We start from the raw sequence: 18,847 nt of genomic DNA on the forward strand, positions 1-18,847 counted from the left end.
CGCAGGCCCTGAATTAAATTCAAGGCCCTTGAACTTCAAAGCAGTTATATATCTTACAGTGCTTTACCGAACTCGGTGATCTTGTGGCTCATTCTCATCACCAAGCTGCTACTTCATAACCAGTGACTGCATGTTGGCAACATGACGGTACTTGTACATGTGTGTGGCCACCACCTGCAGCACATGCATGGCAACGTTGCCCTCTTCCACAGTGGACTAAGCTGTGTTAGCTTGCATTTACCATGAACTAAGGTCACATATGTGGACCATTTCCATTACTCCAACAATACTGAAATAATTTTTAGGAGAAGATGCTTGATCATGAGTCTAATGAACTGGTCTAACAATGCTGAAAAATTCAGGTGTGCAGAAGTGCTGACAGAGAGACGAGCATCTAAATGTGGCCAGAGGTTATCTAATTGTAGGGTCATTTATTTGGAAATTATGCTATGAAAAACTGGTAATATATTTTAAAGATCTGAACAGTGCCTTTTCAGCTGTAGGACTGTCTGCTCTCTGAAGGAAACAGATCAGGCTAGGGCATGGTGCCCAGAACTGCCTGTGTATTTGTACTGCAAGATCACATTGAGGCCTCAGGAATTAGGGTGTAAGATACTTGTAACAGAAGACCAACTGTGTCTTAAAGACCTATCTGCATAAGTAAAACAAAAAAACCAACAGATGAATAAGGTCAGCAGAGCAAAAGAACAGTCATCCAGAATCCCTACACTTGTAACATTTTCTTTATCCATCCTCTCATTATTTATGAAGGGGTGGAGAGGAAAAAAAAAACCCCAAACTGTAGTATGAAATAGCTCGAAATCCTTCATGCAGAGCAATTCTACACAGGCTGCAGAATTGGATTTGGGCAAAGTGGGCCACTGTCTATATCCTTTTGCAAATTCTTTAGCATTAAGAAACTAACAATTTCCCATCATTAACACAAAATAGCGGAGTTGTAGGTCTGAAGACTGCAGAAGTGTTGGATGGAGCAACACGAATCAAAATGCTGAGTGTTGTGAAAGCTCTACCACCTCTTGCCTCAAAGCAATAACACTGCAATTCTTGCAGAACATGCAGTGTCATAATCAGCCATAACACAAAGAAGGAAGTTCAAAAGCCAAGACTGTAAGGAGCCAAGTGGAAGCAAGTCTATGTCCTGGTGAGGATACAGCTAGATACAAAATACTGGAGCTGATCCATTTGCTTAGCCCTTTTCCAAACAACTGGAGCTCCACAAAAATTATAGTTTTCCCAGAAAACTTAAGGAATTGTGACCTTGTTAATTTGAAGATATTTAAGAGGGAGGAAAATTCATCAAGTTGTTTCTACAAGTTGTCCTTGAAATCATTCGATGGAAAGGCTAGAATTTGCCCTTCTGGACAGACCACACAATGCAAGACCCTATGGATGGATGCCTCAAGCTCCACAAGACATCAGGACCACTTGCACCAAGACCACATATTGCCAAGTTAGACCTGCTATCTCCTTTGCACTGCAAGGGACAACTGTGCTATTTCCACGTGGTGGGGAGGTTTTAACTAAAGGTAATACAGCTTGAGGAGGGAGAAGGGTGGAAGAAAATGTATGCATCCTCACTTCTGTAGCCACTGCCTGCCTAAGCTTTGCTTCCTCGCAGCAAGGAACCTCCTCCAGTAGTGTCCCACCATCCTATGTGAAGAGGATAAATGGCACAGCAGCTCCCATTAATCAGGTGCTCCTGGCCCAAGCCTGAAGGTCCCATGAGGCAACATAAACACTGAAGAAATTTCAGGATGAATCTGTTCTCTGTTGAGTCGGTGCCAAACTGAGTGGGGAGGCACAACTAGTAGTTGTGGGTTTATTCCTGCCTAATGAGGAAGTGATCTCTTTCATCTTTGCTTCAGCTTAGAGCAGTTGTGGACACATCCCATGTGGGCAGTGGAGAAGTGGGGGTATTTCTGTCTCTGTAAATAGCAGGTGGGGCTTAGGCAACATCATCCTTGACACACATGGGCCAGATGGGTTCGTATTTACCATCCACCATGTACGGGTGTGTACTGCACTTGCAGTCTGAGGACTCTTGGGCAGGATCGCTGTGCAAAATCACATTCAGACTGGATTAGTTTGCACACCCTGTTTAATATCTAAAACAACAGATGACAAGAGCTTAGAAACTGTTTGCTAAGTAGTAAAGTGAGACCTGAGTCATGCATAAAATCAGTGTCACCCATATGAGTATGAACCTTTGCAAACTCTGGCAGTAAGATACAGCATTGTCAATGTAGATACCAATAACTTCTGAGAATTGAACTGAAACCTAGTAGAATATAAACTGACTTCCACTCCAGAGGAACCACTGCACTATAATGTGCCAAAACAAATCGAGTGCAGCAGAAATGCAATAGATAATAATTGCTTTTGAGACTAGTTTTCAACACAGCTACATTATGATGAATTTTCATGACAGTACATTGCTAGAAGTTGTGTCCCGTTCTGCTCTAAATGAGAATACGAGTTGGCTGCTTACCAATCTTGTGCTGAGTATGATGCTGAAAGGGGCTCTGACCTCCCTGGCAAATCCTGAGTACGTTTGTGTGACTTAATGTTGACCAGTCAACTCACTGAGGTTTCTGTGCTGCTGGTCTGATGAATAAATTTTCCTTAAGAGTGATATAGCAGAACATTCAGGAAAGATGATCCCTTTTAACTTATTGATTGGGAAAATATAATACAAACAAGAGGCTAATAATAATAAATGGAATTTTAATGGTCTCTAGATAACAAATGTATGCCATTCCCTTCTTTCTGATCTCATGATGGGTTTTGTTTAAACTTCCAGGTGACAGTCCTATATGTTGTTTACTTATTCCAGCTCCACAAGAGCGCTACCTTCAAGGGAATGAGAAAAAATGCAACCTCAGTGCATGCCACAGACATTTTACGTAGCAAGCAGGACAGCACACATCAAAGGATTTACTGTGAAATCATCTTGCAATCAGCATAGGATTGATCTCCATAGACAACCCTTGACAGCAAGCATGCACTTCACAAGCAGTTACACGCCAGTTTTTAAAACTAAGGACAAAAAATCTATACTGGGACTGTTTTTCAGCCTGTTTGCTACGTTTTTTGCATTCTGTCCCATGTTGGTTTTACAGATCTTAGAATAAAAAATGTAAATGAACAACCTGGATACTTTGACAGAGGAAAAAGCCTAGGTATAGAACATCATCTGTGTTCAAGCCACCAAATACTACAAACAGAAACCCTGTTTACAAATCAGTTCTTTTTCATTTTAAATCTTTCTGAGGGGAGTTATGTTATTTACCATATATATGTATAATATATATATAAAATATATAGAGAGATTGTTTATTTGTAAATAGAAAAATCCTATGGAGAAGAATGTCAAATTTTCACACTTAAAAAAAATCATCGACATAAAGCCATGTTTAATGCTTGTATAATGTGATGCAATAAACTTTAAAATAAATTATGCATATGAAATATTTGCTGTGTGGCATTCATGAGTTATTTTCCATTTATCTTATTGTTCAGAGAGCAAACAAACCAGTCAGGTGGAAGCAAATTTAAATGCAAAACACAAAGGGCCAAAATCTGTCACTACTTTCTCTCTGTGGATCCTTTGTGTCAAATATAGTCAAATATTGTTCCTGTTGTGGTTTTTTAGCTCTTTTTTTAATGTTCCTAATGTTATGCCTCTTGACCCTGCCCAATGCTGCACATAACCTGGACAGCATGGAGTGCTCCCACTGCCATGGAATTAATCAGCTTTGAACATCCTGCATTTTTTTGTCAGGTGAGCTTTTAGCTGGGAGAGATGAAGGATCATGGTGCAGGAGTGTGATGGAGACACCAAGAATTATCTTGCTGTTTTTACACAGACATGGCCATGGCTGAGAGTCCAACTAGCAGAGGACAGTATGTAATCCCAGAGAAAATATTACTCAAAATTAATTAATTGTTTTAATTAGTGATGCCAATTAAAATGAGAAGCATATAGAAAAAAGTAGAGCAGAAAGAGTCACTTTGTAGCTCTGCAGTAAGCATGGGAGGTTAGTTAGCAAGAAATCAGTCATAGAATAGTTTAGGTTGGAAGGGACCTTAAAGATCATTGAGTTCCAACTCCCCTGCCATGGACAGGGACACCCTCCACTAGACCAGGTTGCTCAAAGCCTCATCCAGCCTGGCCTTGAACACCTCCAGGGATGGGGCATCCACAGCTTCTCTGGGCAACCTGTTCCACTGTCTCACCACCCTCACAGTGAAAAATTTCTTCCTAATATCTAATCTGAATCTACCCTCTTTCATCTTAAAATGGTTACCCCTCATGCTATCACTGCACTCACTGACAAAGCATGCCTCCCCATCTCACTTGTTGGCCCCCTTTAAAGTAGGGGGATAGTTGCAGGGGTCATCTGCAAAGCTTAAGAATGTTTGTCTCTAAAGCTCTTACAGCAAGATGTTCTCCCCAGTAAAAACTCATCTTGACTTTGTGATTGTGGACCAATAGATATCACCTGGCCCAAACTTTCACTTTATACCAAAATTAAATGACTGCTCAGTGCTCAAGTAGTGACTTCAAGCAATAAGTGAAACTAAGTTGCTCATTTATGTGTTTTCTCTGTTTTGAACAACTATGTGAATTCAAACCACTGAGAGAAAAAATCTGTGGTGCTACATTTTTTCTTAACTATGATAACTGGGAAGAACCGCCCCCCATGGAAGGATGGTTGGAACTCAATGATCTCTAAGGTCCTTTCCAATGCTAACCATTCTATGATTCTATGACTAGTCTTTACTCCACAAACAAAACAGGTAGGAGTCACAGATCATCCAAGACATTTTAAGGCAGCATCCATTACAGTGCAAACAGTGATCTCAGCACAGAGCGGTGCAATGCTGTTTAACACAGCAATGATCACCCTCCCAAGAAGCACATTAAGATGGGAGTTCAACACGTGTGTCAGGAGGGCTGTAGCCGTACCAAGGACTTGCTCCAGGCTTCTGTTCTCTCTGTCCACAGCTTACTCTGTGCCACTGAGCACAGGTACACAGAGCCACACCAGCCTTTCTTCATTTCAGCACTCTGAAGCAGAGTGGAAATACCATTACTTACCATTTTCCAGATCTGTGAGCTGGAAGTACCTGGTAAGTACAAATTATTTTACTCTAAGGCTCAAGAGCTATTCCGTAGCACAAAATGCAATATCTGTTTCTGTGTCATGAAGACAAAGCACAAGGCTGGATGAGCTGCACTTATATGCTGAGGCTCCAGAAGCACAGCCAGCTCATTCACTCAGTGGACCAGTTGTCTCAGAGTGACTAGGATAATCCCAGAACAGAGACTCTATCCTGAATCCCAGAAGACTTTATTCAGGATGCCATTGTTTGTCTCAGATCTTCGATAGAGGGACACGACACATAACACATGGGATCTATCCCATTCACTCACAGCTCTTCCACACAGTGGCTCTAGGCACTTACCTGGTCACAGAGCTGCAGCAGACGAACGGGAGACAAGGGGCTGGCTGTAAACTCTGCATTGGAGCACACAAACCACTGCTTCAGGAGGCAAAGGGGAAATCTGCCTCCATCGTGTAGTTTTGCACTGGATTAGCCAGGGGAGACATGTCCCTGGTGGAAACCCATACTGTGTCTGTCTGGCCTGTAGTCCTCTAGTAGAGGTCTGCTTTTTTCTTCCTAATGAATTCTGATCCTGTCCGTTCATCTTATGCAGTAGATCATCAAAGTGCCCTCTGTCACAGAGGCAGGAAATAAATTGATTTAGATGCTAAAGGTCCCAAGTCAAGGTAGATAAACTAGCACTTTGTCTCATTCCAAGTTACAGCAGCTCAGCACCTGGCAAAAATGCAGCATATCTTTTAGAAAGCATTTAAGACACACAATCAGTGTTTCATTTGATTCTCAAGCATGACTGCTTTATAAGCTTCACAGCTCAAATTTCCTGCAACGGCTTTTATTTTCCAGTTTGATTCTGCTACCGTAGAGGAGTTTTAAACACCCATGTATAGCCATAGCAAAAAGTCTGCATTAAAAAAAAAAAAAAACCAAAAAAAAAAACCACACAGTGGGTCACAGTTCTGTTTCCTGCTGCACCAGAAAGCATACAGGATAGGGAAACAATGGGGGTTTTCACCCTTCCAAACCACCAGTACAGTGCATGGTCTGCAGTGGATGTGCTGTCAGCTTCTCTTGACAGCCCAGCCAGAGGATAAGCCACCTCATGCCCAGCAGCCCTGGAGGAACCTCCACTAGAGGACAGCCTCTGCTAACCCGGGGGACTGTGCAGCGGACTCTGCCTGCCTGACAAAAAACACGACATGCTCTTGCCTGTTCGGGACCAGCCTTGAACATGAATCCCCAGAGTGACAACAGGGATTGCATGAACGCAAATGGCTACATGAGGTTTCAGCTCACAGCCCCACAGATAACAGCAGTGGCAACTGCAGAGGCAGCCCTCCCTCTTCTCCGGTGCAGCAAAGAGGGCCGTCCTGGCATTAACCCCTCTGCTGCACTACACCCAGCCCAGTGCAAGAGCAGTCCAAGGTCAGCACACACGGAATAAAGACCACTGTGGTTCTGCTATATGGCGTTGAATCAAAAGCCCAAAGAGCTCATTTCTTTCATGAGGATCAGTTCTGTAAGGGCAAGACAGGGCAGAAGAGAGAGAGGGGGCACGAAGGGAAGGACGTTACTGACTCTTGCCTCTACCCATCGCCAAAGACACCCTTGTAGCTTCCAGCAGTGAGCACAGAGGAGGAGATGCAGTTAACCAGGGAATAGGACAAGAGGAAATGACCTCAAGTTGTGCCAGGGGAGGTTTAGGGTAGATATTAGAAAAAAATTCTTCACTGAAAGAGTGATCAGGCATTGGAACAGGCTGCCCAGGGAAGGAAGTGGTGGAGTCACCATCCCTGGAGGTGTTCAAGAAACGTGTAGATATGGTGCTTAGGGACATGGTTTAGTGGGTTAGGTGGTGTGGGTTGATGGCTTGACTTGATGATCCTTGAGGTCTTTTCCAACCTTAATTATTCTATGATTCTATGAAATATATACAACAAAACTAGTAAAATAAATATGCTCTCAGGATCAGTTCTGCAAAAGAACCAGATGGCACTAAATACACCTTCTGCACTATAAAAAGATCCACAGTTTTTTGCAATCTGATCAGGTCTCACAGCCCTAATCTCTTCATACCTTCAATGCCTTAAAAGAAAAAACAAAACAAAACAAAACAAAACCAACAAAAACCCAGCTATTTCTGGAGGAACAGTGCTCTTACCAAATAAAAAATTCACTCTGGGAGTGAACTAAGATCGAAAGCAGATATTTTCCAGGAGGCTCAAGAATATCAGGCAAATATTTCACATAGAAACATTGCCTTAAGCACTGTCAGCAAGATCCAGAGTGAGAGAGAGAGTGAGCAAGTACAAGAAAGACCTGATTTCTTTCTTGACTAATGTCAAGGTCATGCAAGGGTGACAGTGTCACAAAGCTCAGCATATGCTTGCCCATGGCCCGAGCAGGGATGGTAACTGACCCAGCACAGGAATGTCAACAGTGCTTTACATGAACAAAACTGTCCTTGTGGGCTGACATGGCCCCATGTCATATATGAAGGCCATTGACTTTGTTCGTATTGCTTGCAACATCCATTTCAATGTGGCTGAAAGCAGGGTTGTCAGTTCCTTCATCTGCCACGGCATGTGATTTCCAGCCCAACACTTCCACTTTCTCTGGCTAAAAAAACAAAAGACAAAAGCCATGCTGTGAAGTGGAAGAAACAGTCTTCCTTTGACCTGCATGCAAGCAGAGTCAGGCCTGACATACAGGATACCTTGCAAGAAAACACACGTTGCTGCTGACAGAGCATAAATAGTTATTCATTGCAGTAGCTGCTATTTTTCTAGGGGCATGGAAAGTTTCTTATTGCATAAGGTACTAGCTGTGTAAAATGTTCTTGTCACATAAAATGGTCTTGTCCTGCAAAGTGTCTGAAGTATTTTTGGGTGTGCAAAGTTCTAATTGTTGTTTTCATGTCTGGCAATCTGTCACCACCAGATCCCTGAGCTATTGACTCCCAACCCTTGGTTCTTGCCCCATTTGTGACATGAAGAGCAGATTAACATACATAATTGATTTCATGCTCCATCTCTGTTAAACATAATGAGATGCTGAGCTCTTCATGTGCAGGAAGTTATTCAGTTCTCCCTGATTTTTTTTCTCAACAACTTCCCGCATTATTTGTGATGCCAACCACTTGTAATCCAGCTCCCAGCTGTGTAACCAGGCAAACACTTGTTTCTGACTCCACGCAGAAAACAGTGTGGTTGTGGACATTTAGCTTCCACGTAGGTAGGTTTTGTTTGGTTTTCAAAAGACTTCAGATCAGACATGATCATTGCTGGTACTGCAGCACTCAAAAAGCACTGAACAAAGCTGATCTTGAACATTTAGCATCCTGATGATACTGACTGAAAAGTAATCTATGGTTTATCTAAAAAAGAAAAACAACTAAATTTTACCTACATTCTCCTTTCTAAGGGATGTTACTACCCAATAATATCTCCCCTTTTCTTATATCTTAGGGAGGGAGCCAGGAAACAGATACACTGACTAGAAATGCTTCCTCTCAAACAGTAGCCAAAGTTGCAAAAAAAGTCTAGACTTTAGAGAATACATGTTTACAAACAAAGGAAGCTTTGCTGAGTCCAAAGCATGCCTTGGGCTAGCTTCCAAGAGACTAGTGAGGGAGTATTTTGGCAGAAACCTAGAGAACAACTGTCCCTTGTCTGAGCTGCTGCTCTGTTGTTCACTGAAGTCAAGCTGTGAGCAAGCATAGCTTCCCTGCCTGTGCCAACTGCTTTACTCCTACCCGCCATGTGCTCTCCTACTGCCTTAAAGCAGGCAGTCATATGAGGCAGCATCAGATGCTATTCATCCTGGTGGGAAAAAAACAAGCCAGGGACTGTTTACCTTTGTCCCCAGGAGGAAAGACTGATTTAAATCAGAGATGCATAATTACACTTACTGTCTCAGATTTAGACCATGAGAAGTTGGACAGGAAATCTTCCTTGGTCAGCAGGAATTTACGATCCGTGGTCTGCTTTAGTCCTCCTGCAAAATAGGCAGGTTTCAGTCAGCCAGGTCTCCACGTGCAATGTCAGAGCCCAGCTACGGGCACTAGGCCAGGTAAGCAGGACAGAGTCATGCAGCAAAAGCCATCAAGCAATCACAGGCTTTAAGGATAATTTCTTTACAATGATGTATACCCTGCACCTCTCAAATTATAAAGTGATCCTCAAGGTCGATTTGAAATGCCTTAGCCATTGCCCAGAGTTTCCCAGATCCTCCTCAGACTTCTTACTGTGTAAAAGACACTGAGAAAATAATCAGAAAAGGATGAATCCCACACAGTGATATCTGGGACCACTCTGACAGTCTGAGGGCTGTGGTACCAAGTGCTGCCCTGGAGGCTGAGCCTCAGGCCTCTGGTCCCTGTCAGTAAGACTCTTGTCTCCAAAGCCACCAGCAACTTTTATAGTGAGTTATTTAAGGGCAGTCCCAAGGTGGGGGGATGAGGGTTAATGGGATGTCTGAGCATTTTTAAGGCATGGAAGATCAGAAGATTAACTATTCTTGTGTGGGAAAGAAGGGAGATGCATGTGCTAGGAATTAGCTCTGATTGCCACCTGAGGCTTAAATGGGATCTTGCCCCATAAAAAGTAGGGTGACGGGGTGGTTTGGTTAGTTCTTTTGCGTTTCTATTTCTTGGGCTGAGGATTTCCCATCTGGATTTGCTGAGCTGCCCAGAATTTATGCTTTGTTTCATGGCCTGTGGATGACCAGTTCCTAACTTGGTAAAAGGCAAAATTTGTCTACAAGCATCACTACAACAATGGGAAGAGCTTGTGATGGGAAGATGGGGTGGGAGGAAAATCCTCTAAAAACTCACAACAAAAAGAAAATGCTCAAGTGTAACTTGTGCTTGTTAGTTGTAAGGTACAGAGAAGCTGTTGAAAGTGAGTTTGTCTGCTGGGTTTGGAGTTTCATAGTCCTAGAGTAGTTGCAGGTCAGACTAATAAGTCTGAAATCTAACAGCCTCAAAGATGAGGGCTGTTATAGGAATCTGAGGGGGAATAGAGGGGGAAAGCTGTGAGAGCAGTTGCTTTTGTGCTATCTCTGTCATGAGTGAGGTGGATGATAGGTGCCCTTTACATCTCACCTAGATGCAAAGTAGTGAGGCCATGGGCTGGAGCTGAAGTCCCTGCTCTTACCTGCTTTTAGCCCCTTGCACAAATAGCATGGGGAAATGGAGAAAGAAGGTAATGTAGCCATGCGCAGGGTCTGCAGCCCTTAGTACGTGCTTGGGGAATGTGGTGAAAAGCATGCACTGTAGAGGTGCAGAAAATAACCCTAGAGTGCTCTAAACTCACTCAAAGTAAAACTGCTTTTGTCCTCTAGAAGCATGGGTATATCTCCTTGCTTGGCGTTGCCATGTTCAGGGACAACCCTTAAAAATCAGCCCCTGCTGGCATCTAATAAAACAGGAAAGACAGATGACACTTTTTTTTTCCCTCTCAGGTTAAAAACTGCTGAAACTTCTTCCTCTGTAGAAATCTGAAGTAACCTTTGCTGTGATCAGAGATCAGGAGTGGGATGCAGAAGGGCTGAAGGGAGCAAATGACAGGATGGTAACCTTCATATAATATTTGCAACAGGGTCACGGGCACTTCTAGTGGCAATGACAGCTCTCTGTTTGGTCATCTTAGTTTGAAGGAGATCTAAGACACATTAAATCACAGCTCTGGAACTGGTACCTGTTAGGAGGCTGATAATTATTCCCACAACTACTGTGATAAGCGTCCCAAGTGTGCTGAAGTAGAGATAAGACAGGGAATACCAGTTGTCTGCCAAGACAGGCCTGAAAAAGAGCAGAAAAAGTGTTAATCTCTGCTTTCCTATTCTAAGCAACTTGAAAATGTTGTCTGTTTCCAGACAGAGTATAGATACAGGGTTACTTCTGAACCAAGCATCCTGGTACTGTTGAACTACCTTCCTACAATAAAATGTATGTTGAAAATCTGTTTTAATATTTGCAGGACAAGTTCCTTCGTAGGGGAGGAGACTTGGTCAGTGCAGTGAGGCAATGCATAAGACAGAGCAGGTAAAACAGGACAGTCCTGTCTCTGCTAGGAATGTAGTGCAGAGCTGAGCTCTCCAGCTATCCAGATAAAGGGATAACATAAGGGGGAAGGATGAGGACACATTATTTAAAGGAGAGGACACAAAAAAAAAGTAGGAAATCGGTGTTGTGCAGCTCTAAAGAACCAAAAACAATAGGGCACCTGTCTCACCTCGGGTTACACCTTATTTCGTTCTCCTGAAAATGTGCTCTTTTGCAACAGACGCTTCCCCACAGCTATGAGCAATGCTGGAGGCCTCCTGTGAGAGGTGTAGTATATGGAACTGGATGTTGGGCACCCGTACATGTACCAGGGCATCTGCTGATCGTACAGTGCTCTAAAGTGTCAGGATTGGGAATCCCTAGAAATGTGTTTGTTCATCTTCATTCTGTTCCTGCTGTTCCCTATGTTGTCATTCATAACTGTTACACTTAATTGTGATTGTCCAGAGTAAGACATATAGTAATTGCAGGGGGGAGAAAATCCTTATCTTGCCCATTATATGGATTATGCCCTCTTCTGAATTTCCTGAATAGAACTATTTCTGCACAGACAAGCTTTTGTAGGTGGAGCTGTTAAACTGGCAAACTGCCCTTTAACTGCCTACTACTTTAATTCACATGACAGACTGTGGAAGTTAATCCAATAACCCTAAATGTTATGCTTTCTTTAACACCATGGTTCCCAGTAAGGCACATCCAAGCTTTTAGACTCAAATATTGAACTGAACCTTTTCAGATCAATAGGAAGATTACCTTTGACTTCTGTTCTGGGATAACTCAGACAAATTTCACTCAGACAGGAAAAAAAAAAAAAAGAGAGAGAGAAAACAGCTTCATCTTAAATAGTCTGGTAGGTAAACCAGTTGGGGGATGTTGCTTTAAAACAAATACATGCTTTGTTGGTTGTACATGATGAACTTGTATACCTCTCTGCAGTTGGTGTGTTGAAGACTGTTGTTAATGGATTTTCCGTTGACGTTAAATTTTCTGAGGATATATTACAGCCTGCAGTTGAGAGATGCAGTGGGTAGCTCCTCTCTGGGAGTGGAGGATAAATCTGAGCTCCAATTCCAACCCAAAGGGAAATAACAAAGCCACTGACAAGTCCCACAAATGCACCCTGCAAGACAAAAAATGAAACTTGGATTTACATGAAAAGCAAAAGGATATCTGTAAAAAAACCACCACCTAGATGAGTAAGAAACAGTCAAGATAATCTAACCTGTAGGCTCCATAGCAAAAATGAACTGTATATCATAGAGAGCTGGAGAGTTTACTTCATTCCCCTTCTGGGAAGTAAGTGTTTACTTAAAATAAACTCTTCTTATTTTGCCACTGAGCCTTTACAATCAAAGGATAGCTCTGGGCTGTATGGTAAATAGGTAAATACTGCTTTATTTGATGCCTTCCTTGAACAAATACAGAAGCAATTTTTTTATTTGTCTCATGTGATCTGTTTTTGCAACACTCTCTTCTACTTTGGGGTGGGTTGGGTTTTTTTGTCTGACAGCTAGTGATTCTTTTTTTTTTTTAGTATATACATAAAATTTGCAACTGCAAAGTGGTAGAGGTTAGTGACTAATGGACCTTACTAAATAGCAATCCTGTCAGACTAACCCACGGACCATATTCACAAAGTTCTTCAAATCCATTTTTTTAATGAAATAGCTTTTTTTCCTCTGGAAATTATAATTTCACGATACTGAAGCACTTTGAGAACACCCCAATTCAGTGTGGAAGCGCTTGGGCCCCATTTTCACAGCCTGACCGCTTTTTAATCTGACAGGCCAGCATTCTCTGAGTTTACCGGTTGTTCAGCTACATCTCAAGATACATTGTTCCTTTCTTCTAAAACTGTGTTTTCCAGAAATTGCTGACAAAGTTTTGTGTTTATTCAGAGTTTCCCCCACCACTACCCCCCACCCTGCTCTGGCCATGTAAATACCTCCATGGGATGGAAATTCAAGTTCCTATACGGCCCTGTTCATCACTTCCTTGGGATAAGGAGGAAAGGGAGCAAGGGGAAATGTCCTCATGGGAAGTTTCAAAGACATCTCCCTTGCTGCTCAACACAAAGTTATTGGATGGAGGCAGATGCCCAAAATTACCAATGAATTTTAGACCAACAGGGCTTTAAACTTCTACTTACAATTCCATTTGCAAAGGAGCAGAGGATTCCCAAGGAAAACAGTCCTAAAAGGGGGCCACCAACCATGCCAAAAATGCTGAGTGCTGCCTGAGGAAGGAAGAGAATCTGCTTTCAGGTGCTGTGCAAGAAAGTTAAAACCTCCAACTTGGCAAGAAGGGAAGATGTTTAGAAGGAAATTACAAAGGAAATTACAAGTTTTTTAACTGGTGCATACTCAGCTGGCAGAACTTGGTATGCTTAGAGCAGAGGCTGAGCCATGGGCTGTTTGAGGCCAGAACCCAACAAAGAATAAAAACTAATCTCATAATGGTATCCAGCAATTATATTCTTAGATAATTCATTCTGAGTCATTCAACATAGGTGTGAAAAAGCAGTCTGACACCTACCTGCAACAAGGCTCCGAGGACAGATGCCACTGCAGCCATAGCAATGCAAACTCCACCATAAAACAGGCCTATGTGGGAAAGGCAGAACGATGTGTAAATATGCCGAAGTTTGAAAATCACTAATGGAAATGTTTCTGTCCAACCCAGCATGGCCCCTGACCTCTCCAAACAAACCTGCTAGCATCTGGGTTTTGTTCTAAGAGAGTCTGAATTGGCCAAAACGTCAGGCTTCTGTTTACATGAAGAGGAGACCAACTTGAAAAAATGCTCTTCCTATGTATTACTAAAGATTAGTCACTAAACAGCAGCTGTACAGATTAGCCATAGTGGCAATACCATACATATTGTTCATATTTCTCAGCTAATCTCCTGTGTCACAGTCCTAGTCTAAAGTCTTTAGAGCAAGAAAGCAAGCACTGGCAGATTACCAGGAGCTGGCACTGTGACAAAGAACATCCCAGGTCACCAGGATGTGGTGCTTCTTCCCAGGAACCATAACCCTGGTTTATTGTTTTTTTCCACCTCCACCCCTGTTGAGTCTCACTGCACAAGCAATAGGTTAATCTCACTGTTCAGTGTGATATGTCAGGCAGCTCATGATAAGACAAACAACGATTTTGGCATAAACATTGTTTGCAATAATGTTTAAGAAGCTGCTCTCAGGTTAAAATATTTAATACTTGCCACCTGCCACCAGTCTGCTGTGCTCACCGGCATGGGCTGTGACACCATGTTGGGACTGTGGTGCTTTCGTGCTTGCTACAAATGCTTTCTTGGGCTACACCTGCAGCTGGTCACACACAGTACAACTAGCAGAGACAGCAATTGCACTTCAGAGATTTACACCATCTGCTCAGGCTCGTTCTGACCCTCTTCTTTGAGCTACATTAAACAGAGGAGCTAAACAGATCGAGGATCTGAGGGTATATGAGAGAAGATGGGAAGTTTCTCATTCTCTGGAATGTTGTTGGGACACAATGCTATTGCTCGCCCATCAGTCAGTTCAAAAAGGTTTGTTACAAAATTGTTTCCCATGCTTCTCATTTTTGACAGATGAAAGAAAAATAACAGGTGTTTCAGTCTGCGACATTTGGCTTTGTAGTATTGCAAATCAATACTGCATACAGATGTAGTGCATCTTTCCTGCTTAAAGATCAGAGAAGACGGCTTCTTTTTTTTCCCTTATGCTTACTTTACATAGCTTGTCCCTCATTCTGTGTAAAACCTACAAAGCTGATCTTCTCTCCCCCAATGCACCAATGTAGTCCTGTCAGTGTGAATGCACTTACTCCTGACTTACACTGCCATAAGCAAGATCTGAATCAAGCCCTCACTTTGTAAAGCAAAAGTGGAAAAGAAATTTTCCAAACATACTCATCCCCATGGAAATCCACGACAACTTCTTTTCAGAGAGGGATTTGAAGTATGGCTTAATGAGGTCTTCGACAGTCACAGCAGCCAGAGCATTGATGCTGGAGGACACTGTACTACAGAAGGCAAGATTTACAAAATTTTTTATCTTAGAAGCTGAAATAATAGATAACAGATGGGTTACTAGCACACAGAAACTGCCACTGTCTAGAACAGCGTCAGAAAACTAATGTAACTGCTGTATTGGTTGAAATAACTTATTATTCCAGGTGATACATTTAATAGCTTACAAAAAATGTTTAAAATAATTGCTCTTAGTGAAGACAAGGCAAATCCTGACAAAAAGATGGGCCTAGAGAAGTCAATAAAAATATGTATTACATGTGGCTAAGCTGTAAACACAACTGGTATATGGTATACCTTCACAAATGATCCATACAATATGTATCTGGGTAGGTAAAATTCCTACATGCAGGTCACTGATTACTTTGAATGCACTGTCAGAGGAGGATTCAGATAATCTAACTATAGTAATCTAAAAATTAGGCATCTAGTCCAAACTGAACTATTGCAGGCTCCCTATGGGGTCAGAGAAACCTGCCCTCCTAAGGCACAAAGCCAGTTACGTGATCTTGTGTCTAGGTGTACCTTGCTCTCACAAGCTACCATCTTTTCCTCAGTGCATGAGAAACAAATATCCTGGCTGTTCCCTCTATTTATGAGCTACAAGTACTCAGAAAAAAAAATATTCTGGTGTCACATTCTTAAGTTTCCTCATTTTTATCTGCTTACAATTGTTCAGAGCCTTCCTCAAAAGAGGTAACGTTTCCTAAAAGACGCTCCTTAGGAAAGCTGAACAAAACACTCCCCGCTATGGAATAGAAGGGGATTGATTTGTCTCCTTCAGTAAAAACATAGTGATCGTTGTTTTTATGGGGTTCACTCAAGACAATTGGAAGTCCAGGAACTCTTTTGTAAACAAAACACTAAAGATCAGGGATGAGGAAAAGGAAATGGCTTTAAAGTTACGCAGGTTTGAAACTGGAAAATTAAAGTAGCAGTAGGAAATTCCCCCAAACTGTAGCTATTTTGTGTAACCACCCATTTATAATATTTAAAAACTCCTTTAGTGGAGAGGTTTCAAAAGCAGAGGGGAGGATTTGTTAGTGCTGTGCTTTGTGTGTGGCTAGCTGTTTCCTCACATTTTTAGTAGGGAACTCCAAACAGCTTTGAGTCCTAGGACCTTAGAGCATCATTGTTGGAAACCATGGATGTTTAAGCTGCATCATCAAAGATCTTACAGTGCTTTTTTTAAAGAACAAAAATTAACTAAGCAAAGAAATTAAATACAAAAGTTTTAGCATAAATGCAACTTTAGCTCTACCAAAAAAGAAAAATAAAAGACACTAGGTTCCAAATTATTAGATTACCTTAATGTTCCACTGTAGGCACTAGCCACAAAAAGCCCTGGCACTCCTGGAAAATCACTGAGAATATCCAGCACTAGGTATGGCATTAGCTGAAAAATTCAGAGTTAGAAATATTACTATCTTGTCCTATTTTTTCTTTTCGTCACTGTATTATTGTTGTTATTAGCCTTCCCACTGGCATTCTGCCCAGCTGTTCTAATTCTGAATGTCCCATCTTGCACTATATATTGTTTTTTTTACAGAGAAAACCTATCCTAAACCATCCATTCAAGATATAGCAAAGTCCATTTAGACCACCTAGCAGAGGTGAGCATATAGCTGTGCCATTAAGCTTGCTTTCCAGTGATGATGGCATAGGAAGCTAGCGCCGGGCACTATTGTCTGTATTGTACATCACTCTGCTGGGCTTGGGTGCCACAGTAGATCCTTATGTCTGCTGTTGACGCTGCAAAAAGGGTTTTAGATACAGTCCAATAACCTCAGGGTACCTGAGAACAATTTTCTTATTGGAAACCGTGTGTTGATTTTTGCAAGATGTGAGTGCTGGAAAGAGATAGGAATTTTAAGATTTTTTTCCTGTTAAACATTTTTTTCACAGACAAGTTGGGCTTTTTAGTATCTTGCTTCCAGTTGCCACCGAAATAATTTGACTGATGGGAACAACTCAATTTCCTGCGGATTTCTACCTTGGCTTTCCATATCTCATTTTATTCTACCCTTAAAGACCAGGTGGTCCTGCCTCAGGTACTCCATTGTGTGTGCTCTTCTCCTGCTTCTCCAGCTATTGTCTGTGGGCTGTTATCCAGAGCCTACAATTATCTCAGGCATAAACATACCAAAAAAAAAAAAAAAAAAAAGACTTGCATGATTTCCTTGGGCCCTGACTCTGGTCAGTCTATGGGCTCCCAGGGCTCTTGTTCCTCAGGTAAATCTGCTGCTCAGGGCGCATTTCACTTGATATGGGACTCGGGCATCTCATGATTCCCACCCCCCTGGCTCTTGAACCTCTCCCCATCTGGTTATTACAGCAGCAGCAGAAGGATGGCCCCTCACCACCGTCCCCTGAAACGTGGGGCTCTACCTGGTCGAGTGCCGACACCTGCTTTGCCATCCACGGGTCGCAGTCCTTGTAGATGGAGTAGAGGGCCAGGCCGCACAGCACCGCGCAGGCCAGTATCGCCCAGAGGCCCAGCAGGTTGATGTAGAGGGACCTGTGCCAACACATGCAGAAACACCATGTCAGAGCTCGATGTCTGTCCTGCAAGGCCCCGCCAGGGCCCAGCAAGCAAGCACCAGCCCTGAGGAGACCTCCTGGTCGGCGGCTGCCTGCCAGAAAGGGAGTCACGGTATGGCTCCCAGCATTTCAGCCAGTGTGAGATCATGTTTGTAAATATAGTAATTACACTTCTGGTTTTGGTGGTACAGTCTGAGTGCCCGTCCCCTGACAAAGCCTGCTCGGGAGATGATGGGAGCAATACAGCAATCCCCACATTTTGTTATGTGCATGAGTTTTACATGGCAGGTGGCTGGCAGGAAGATGCTCTTCCCCCCTTGCCACACCCCTTGGTAAAGACAAACCCCAGACAGATTTGTAAGGTGGGGTGCCCCAGATCAAAGTGTGGGGTACCTTTTAGTCAGCACCATCACTTCGTCTCTGGAGCTGTGCTTACACAATGCTGGAGTTGCCCCTATAAAGCAACAGATTTCCTCCCGGGACAGTGTCCATGGCAGGCAGCGTAGAATCACAGAATAGAATCATAGAATAGTTTGAGTTGGAAGGGACCACGGAAGTCACCTAGTCCGACCCCACTGTAGTAAGCAGGGACATCTTCCACTAGATCAGGTTGCCCAGAGCCCCATCCAACATGACCTTGAATGTTTCCAGGGATGGGGCGTCCAGCATCTCCCTGGGCAACCTGTTCCAGTGTTTCACCATCCTAAGTGTAAATATTTCTTTGTTATATCTAGTCTAAACCTCTCCTCTTTTAGTTTAAAACCATTCCCCCTTGTCCTATTGCTACAAGCCCTGTTAAAAAGTTTATCCCCAACTTTGTCATAAGCCCCCTTTAGGTACTCAAAGGCTGCAATCAGGTCTCCTCGGAGTCTGCAATGAGGAACTGTGATTTGGGACCAGATCTGGAGCCACTTCCAGAGGGCAGGGGGTTGCCACTGACCCCAGGGCTTCCCTTTTAGTAACTGAACAATTTAGAGCCTGTTATGGTCCAGTAACCCCCATTGCCTCCCCACATTCTGATGGGAACTTCTGCTAACGCTGAGAAAGGCTGAGAGCAGGAAT

The 18,847-nt window shown here is 42.8% G+C and overlaps 1 protein-coding gene across 1 annotated transcript in view; it reads right to left on the reverse strand.

The window, feature by feature from the left end:
• Positions 1–7,635: 7,635 nt before the first annotated feature.
• Positions 7,636–18,847, reverse strand: part of SLC5A8 (solute carrier family 5 (sodium/monocarboxylate cotransporter), member 8) — a 24,276-nt gene continuing 13,064 nt past the window's right edge. The window contains exons 7-15 of the mRNA XM_010075869.1: positions 17,633–17,762; positions 16,552–16,640; positions 15,125–15,237; positions 13,751–13,818; positions 13,365–13,451; positions 12,142–12,335; positions 10,848–10,951; positions 9,059–9,144; positions 7,636–7,767 (exon numbers count right to left, since the gene is read on the reverse strand). Coding sequence (XP_010074171.1) covers positions 7,636–7,767; positions 9,059–9,144; positions 10,848–10,951; positions 12,142–12,335; positions 13,365–13,451; positions 13,751–13,818; positions 15,125–15,237; positions 16,552–16,640; positions 17,633–17,762 — 1,003 coding nt within the window. The remainder of the gene's footprint in view (positions 7,768–9,058; positions 9,145–10,847; positions 10,952–12,141; positions 12,336–13,364; positions 13,452–13,750; positions 13,819–15,124; positions 15,238–16,551; positions 16,641–17,632; positions 17,763–18,847) is intronic.

This window comes from Pterocles gutturalis, unplaced genomic scaffold, assembly GCF_000699245.1.
Source record: "Pterocles gutturalis isolate BGI_N339 unplaced genomic scaffold, ASM69924v1 scaffold628, whole genome shotgun sequence".
In the NCBI taxonomy this organism is placed as follows: domain Eukaryota; kingdom Metazoa; phylum Chordata; class Aves; order Pterocliformes; family Pteroclidae; genus Pterocles; species Pterocles gutturalis.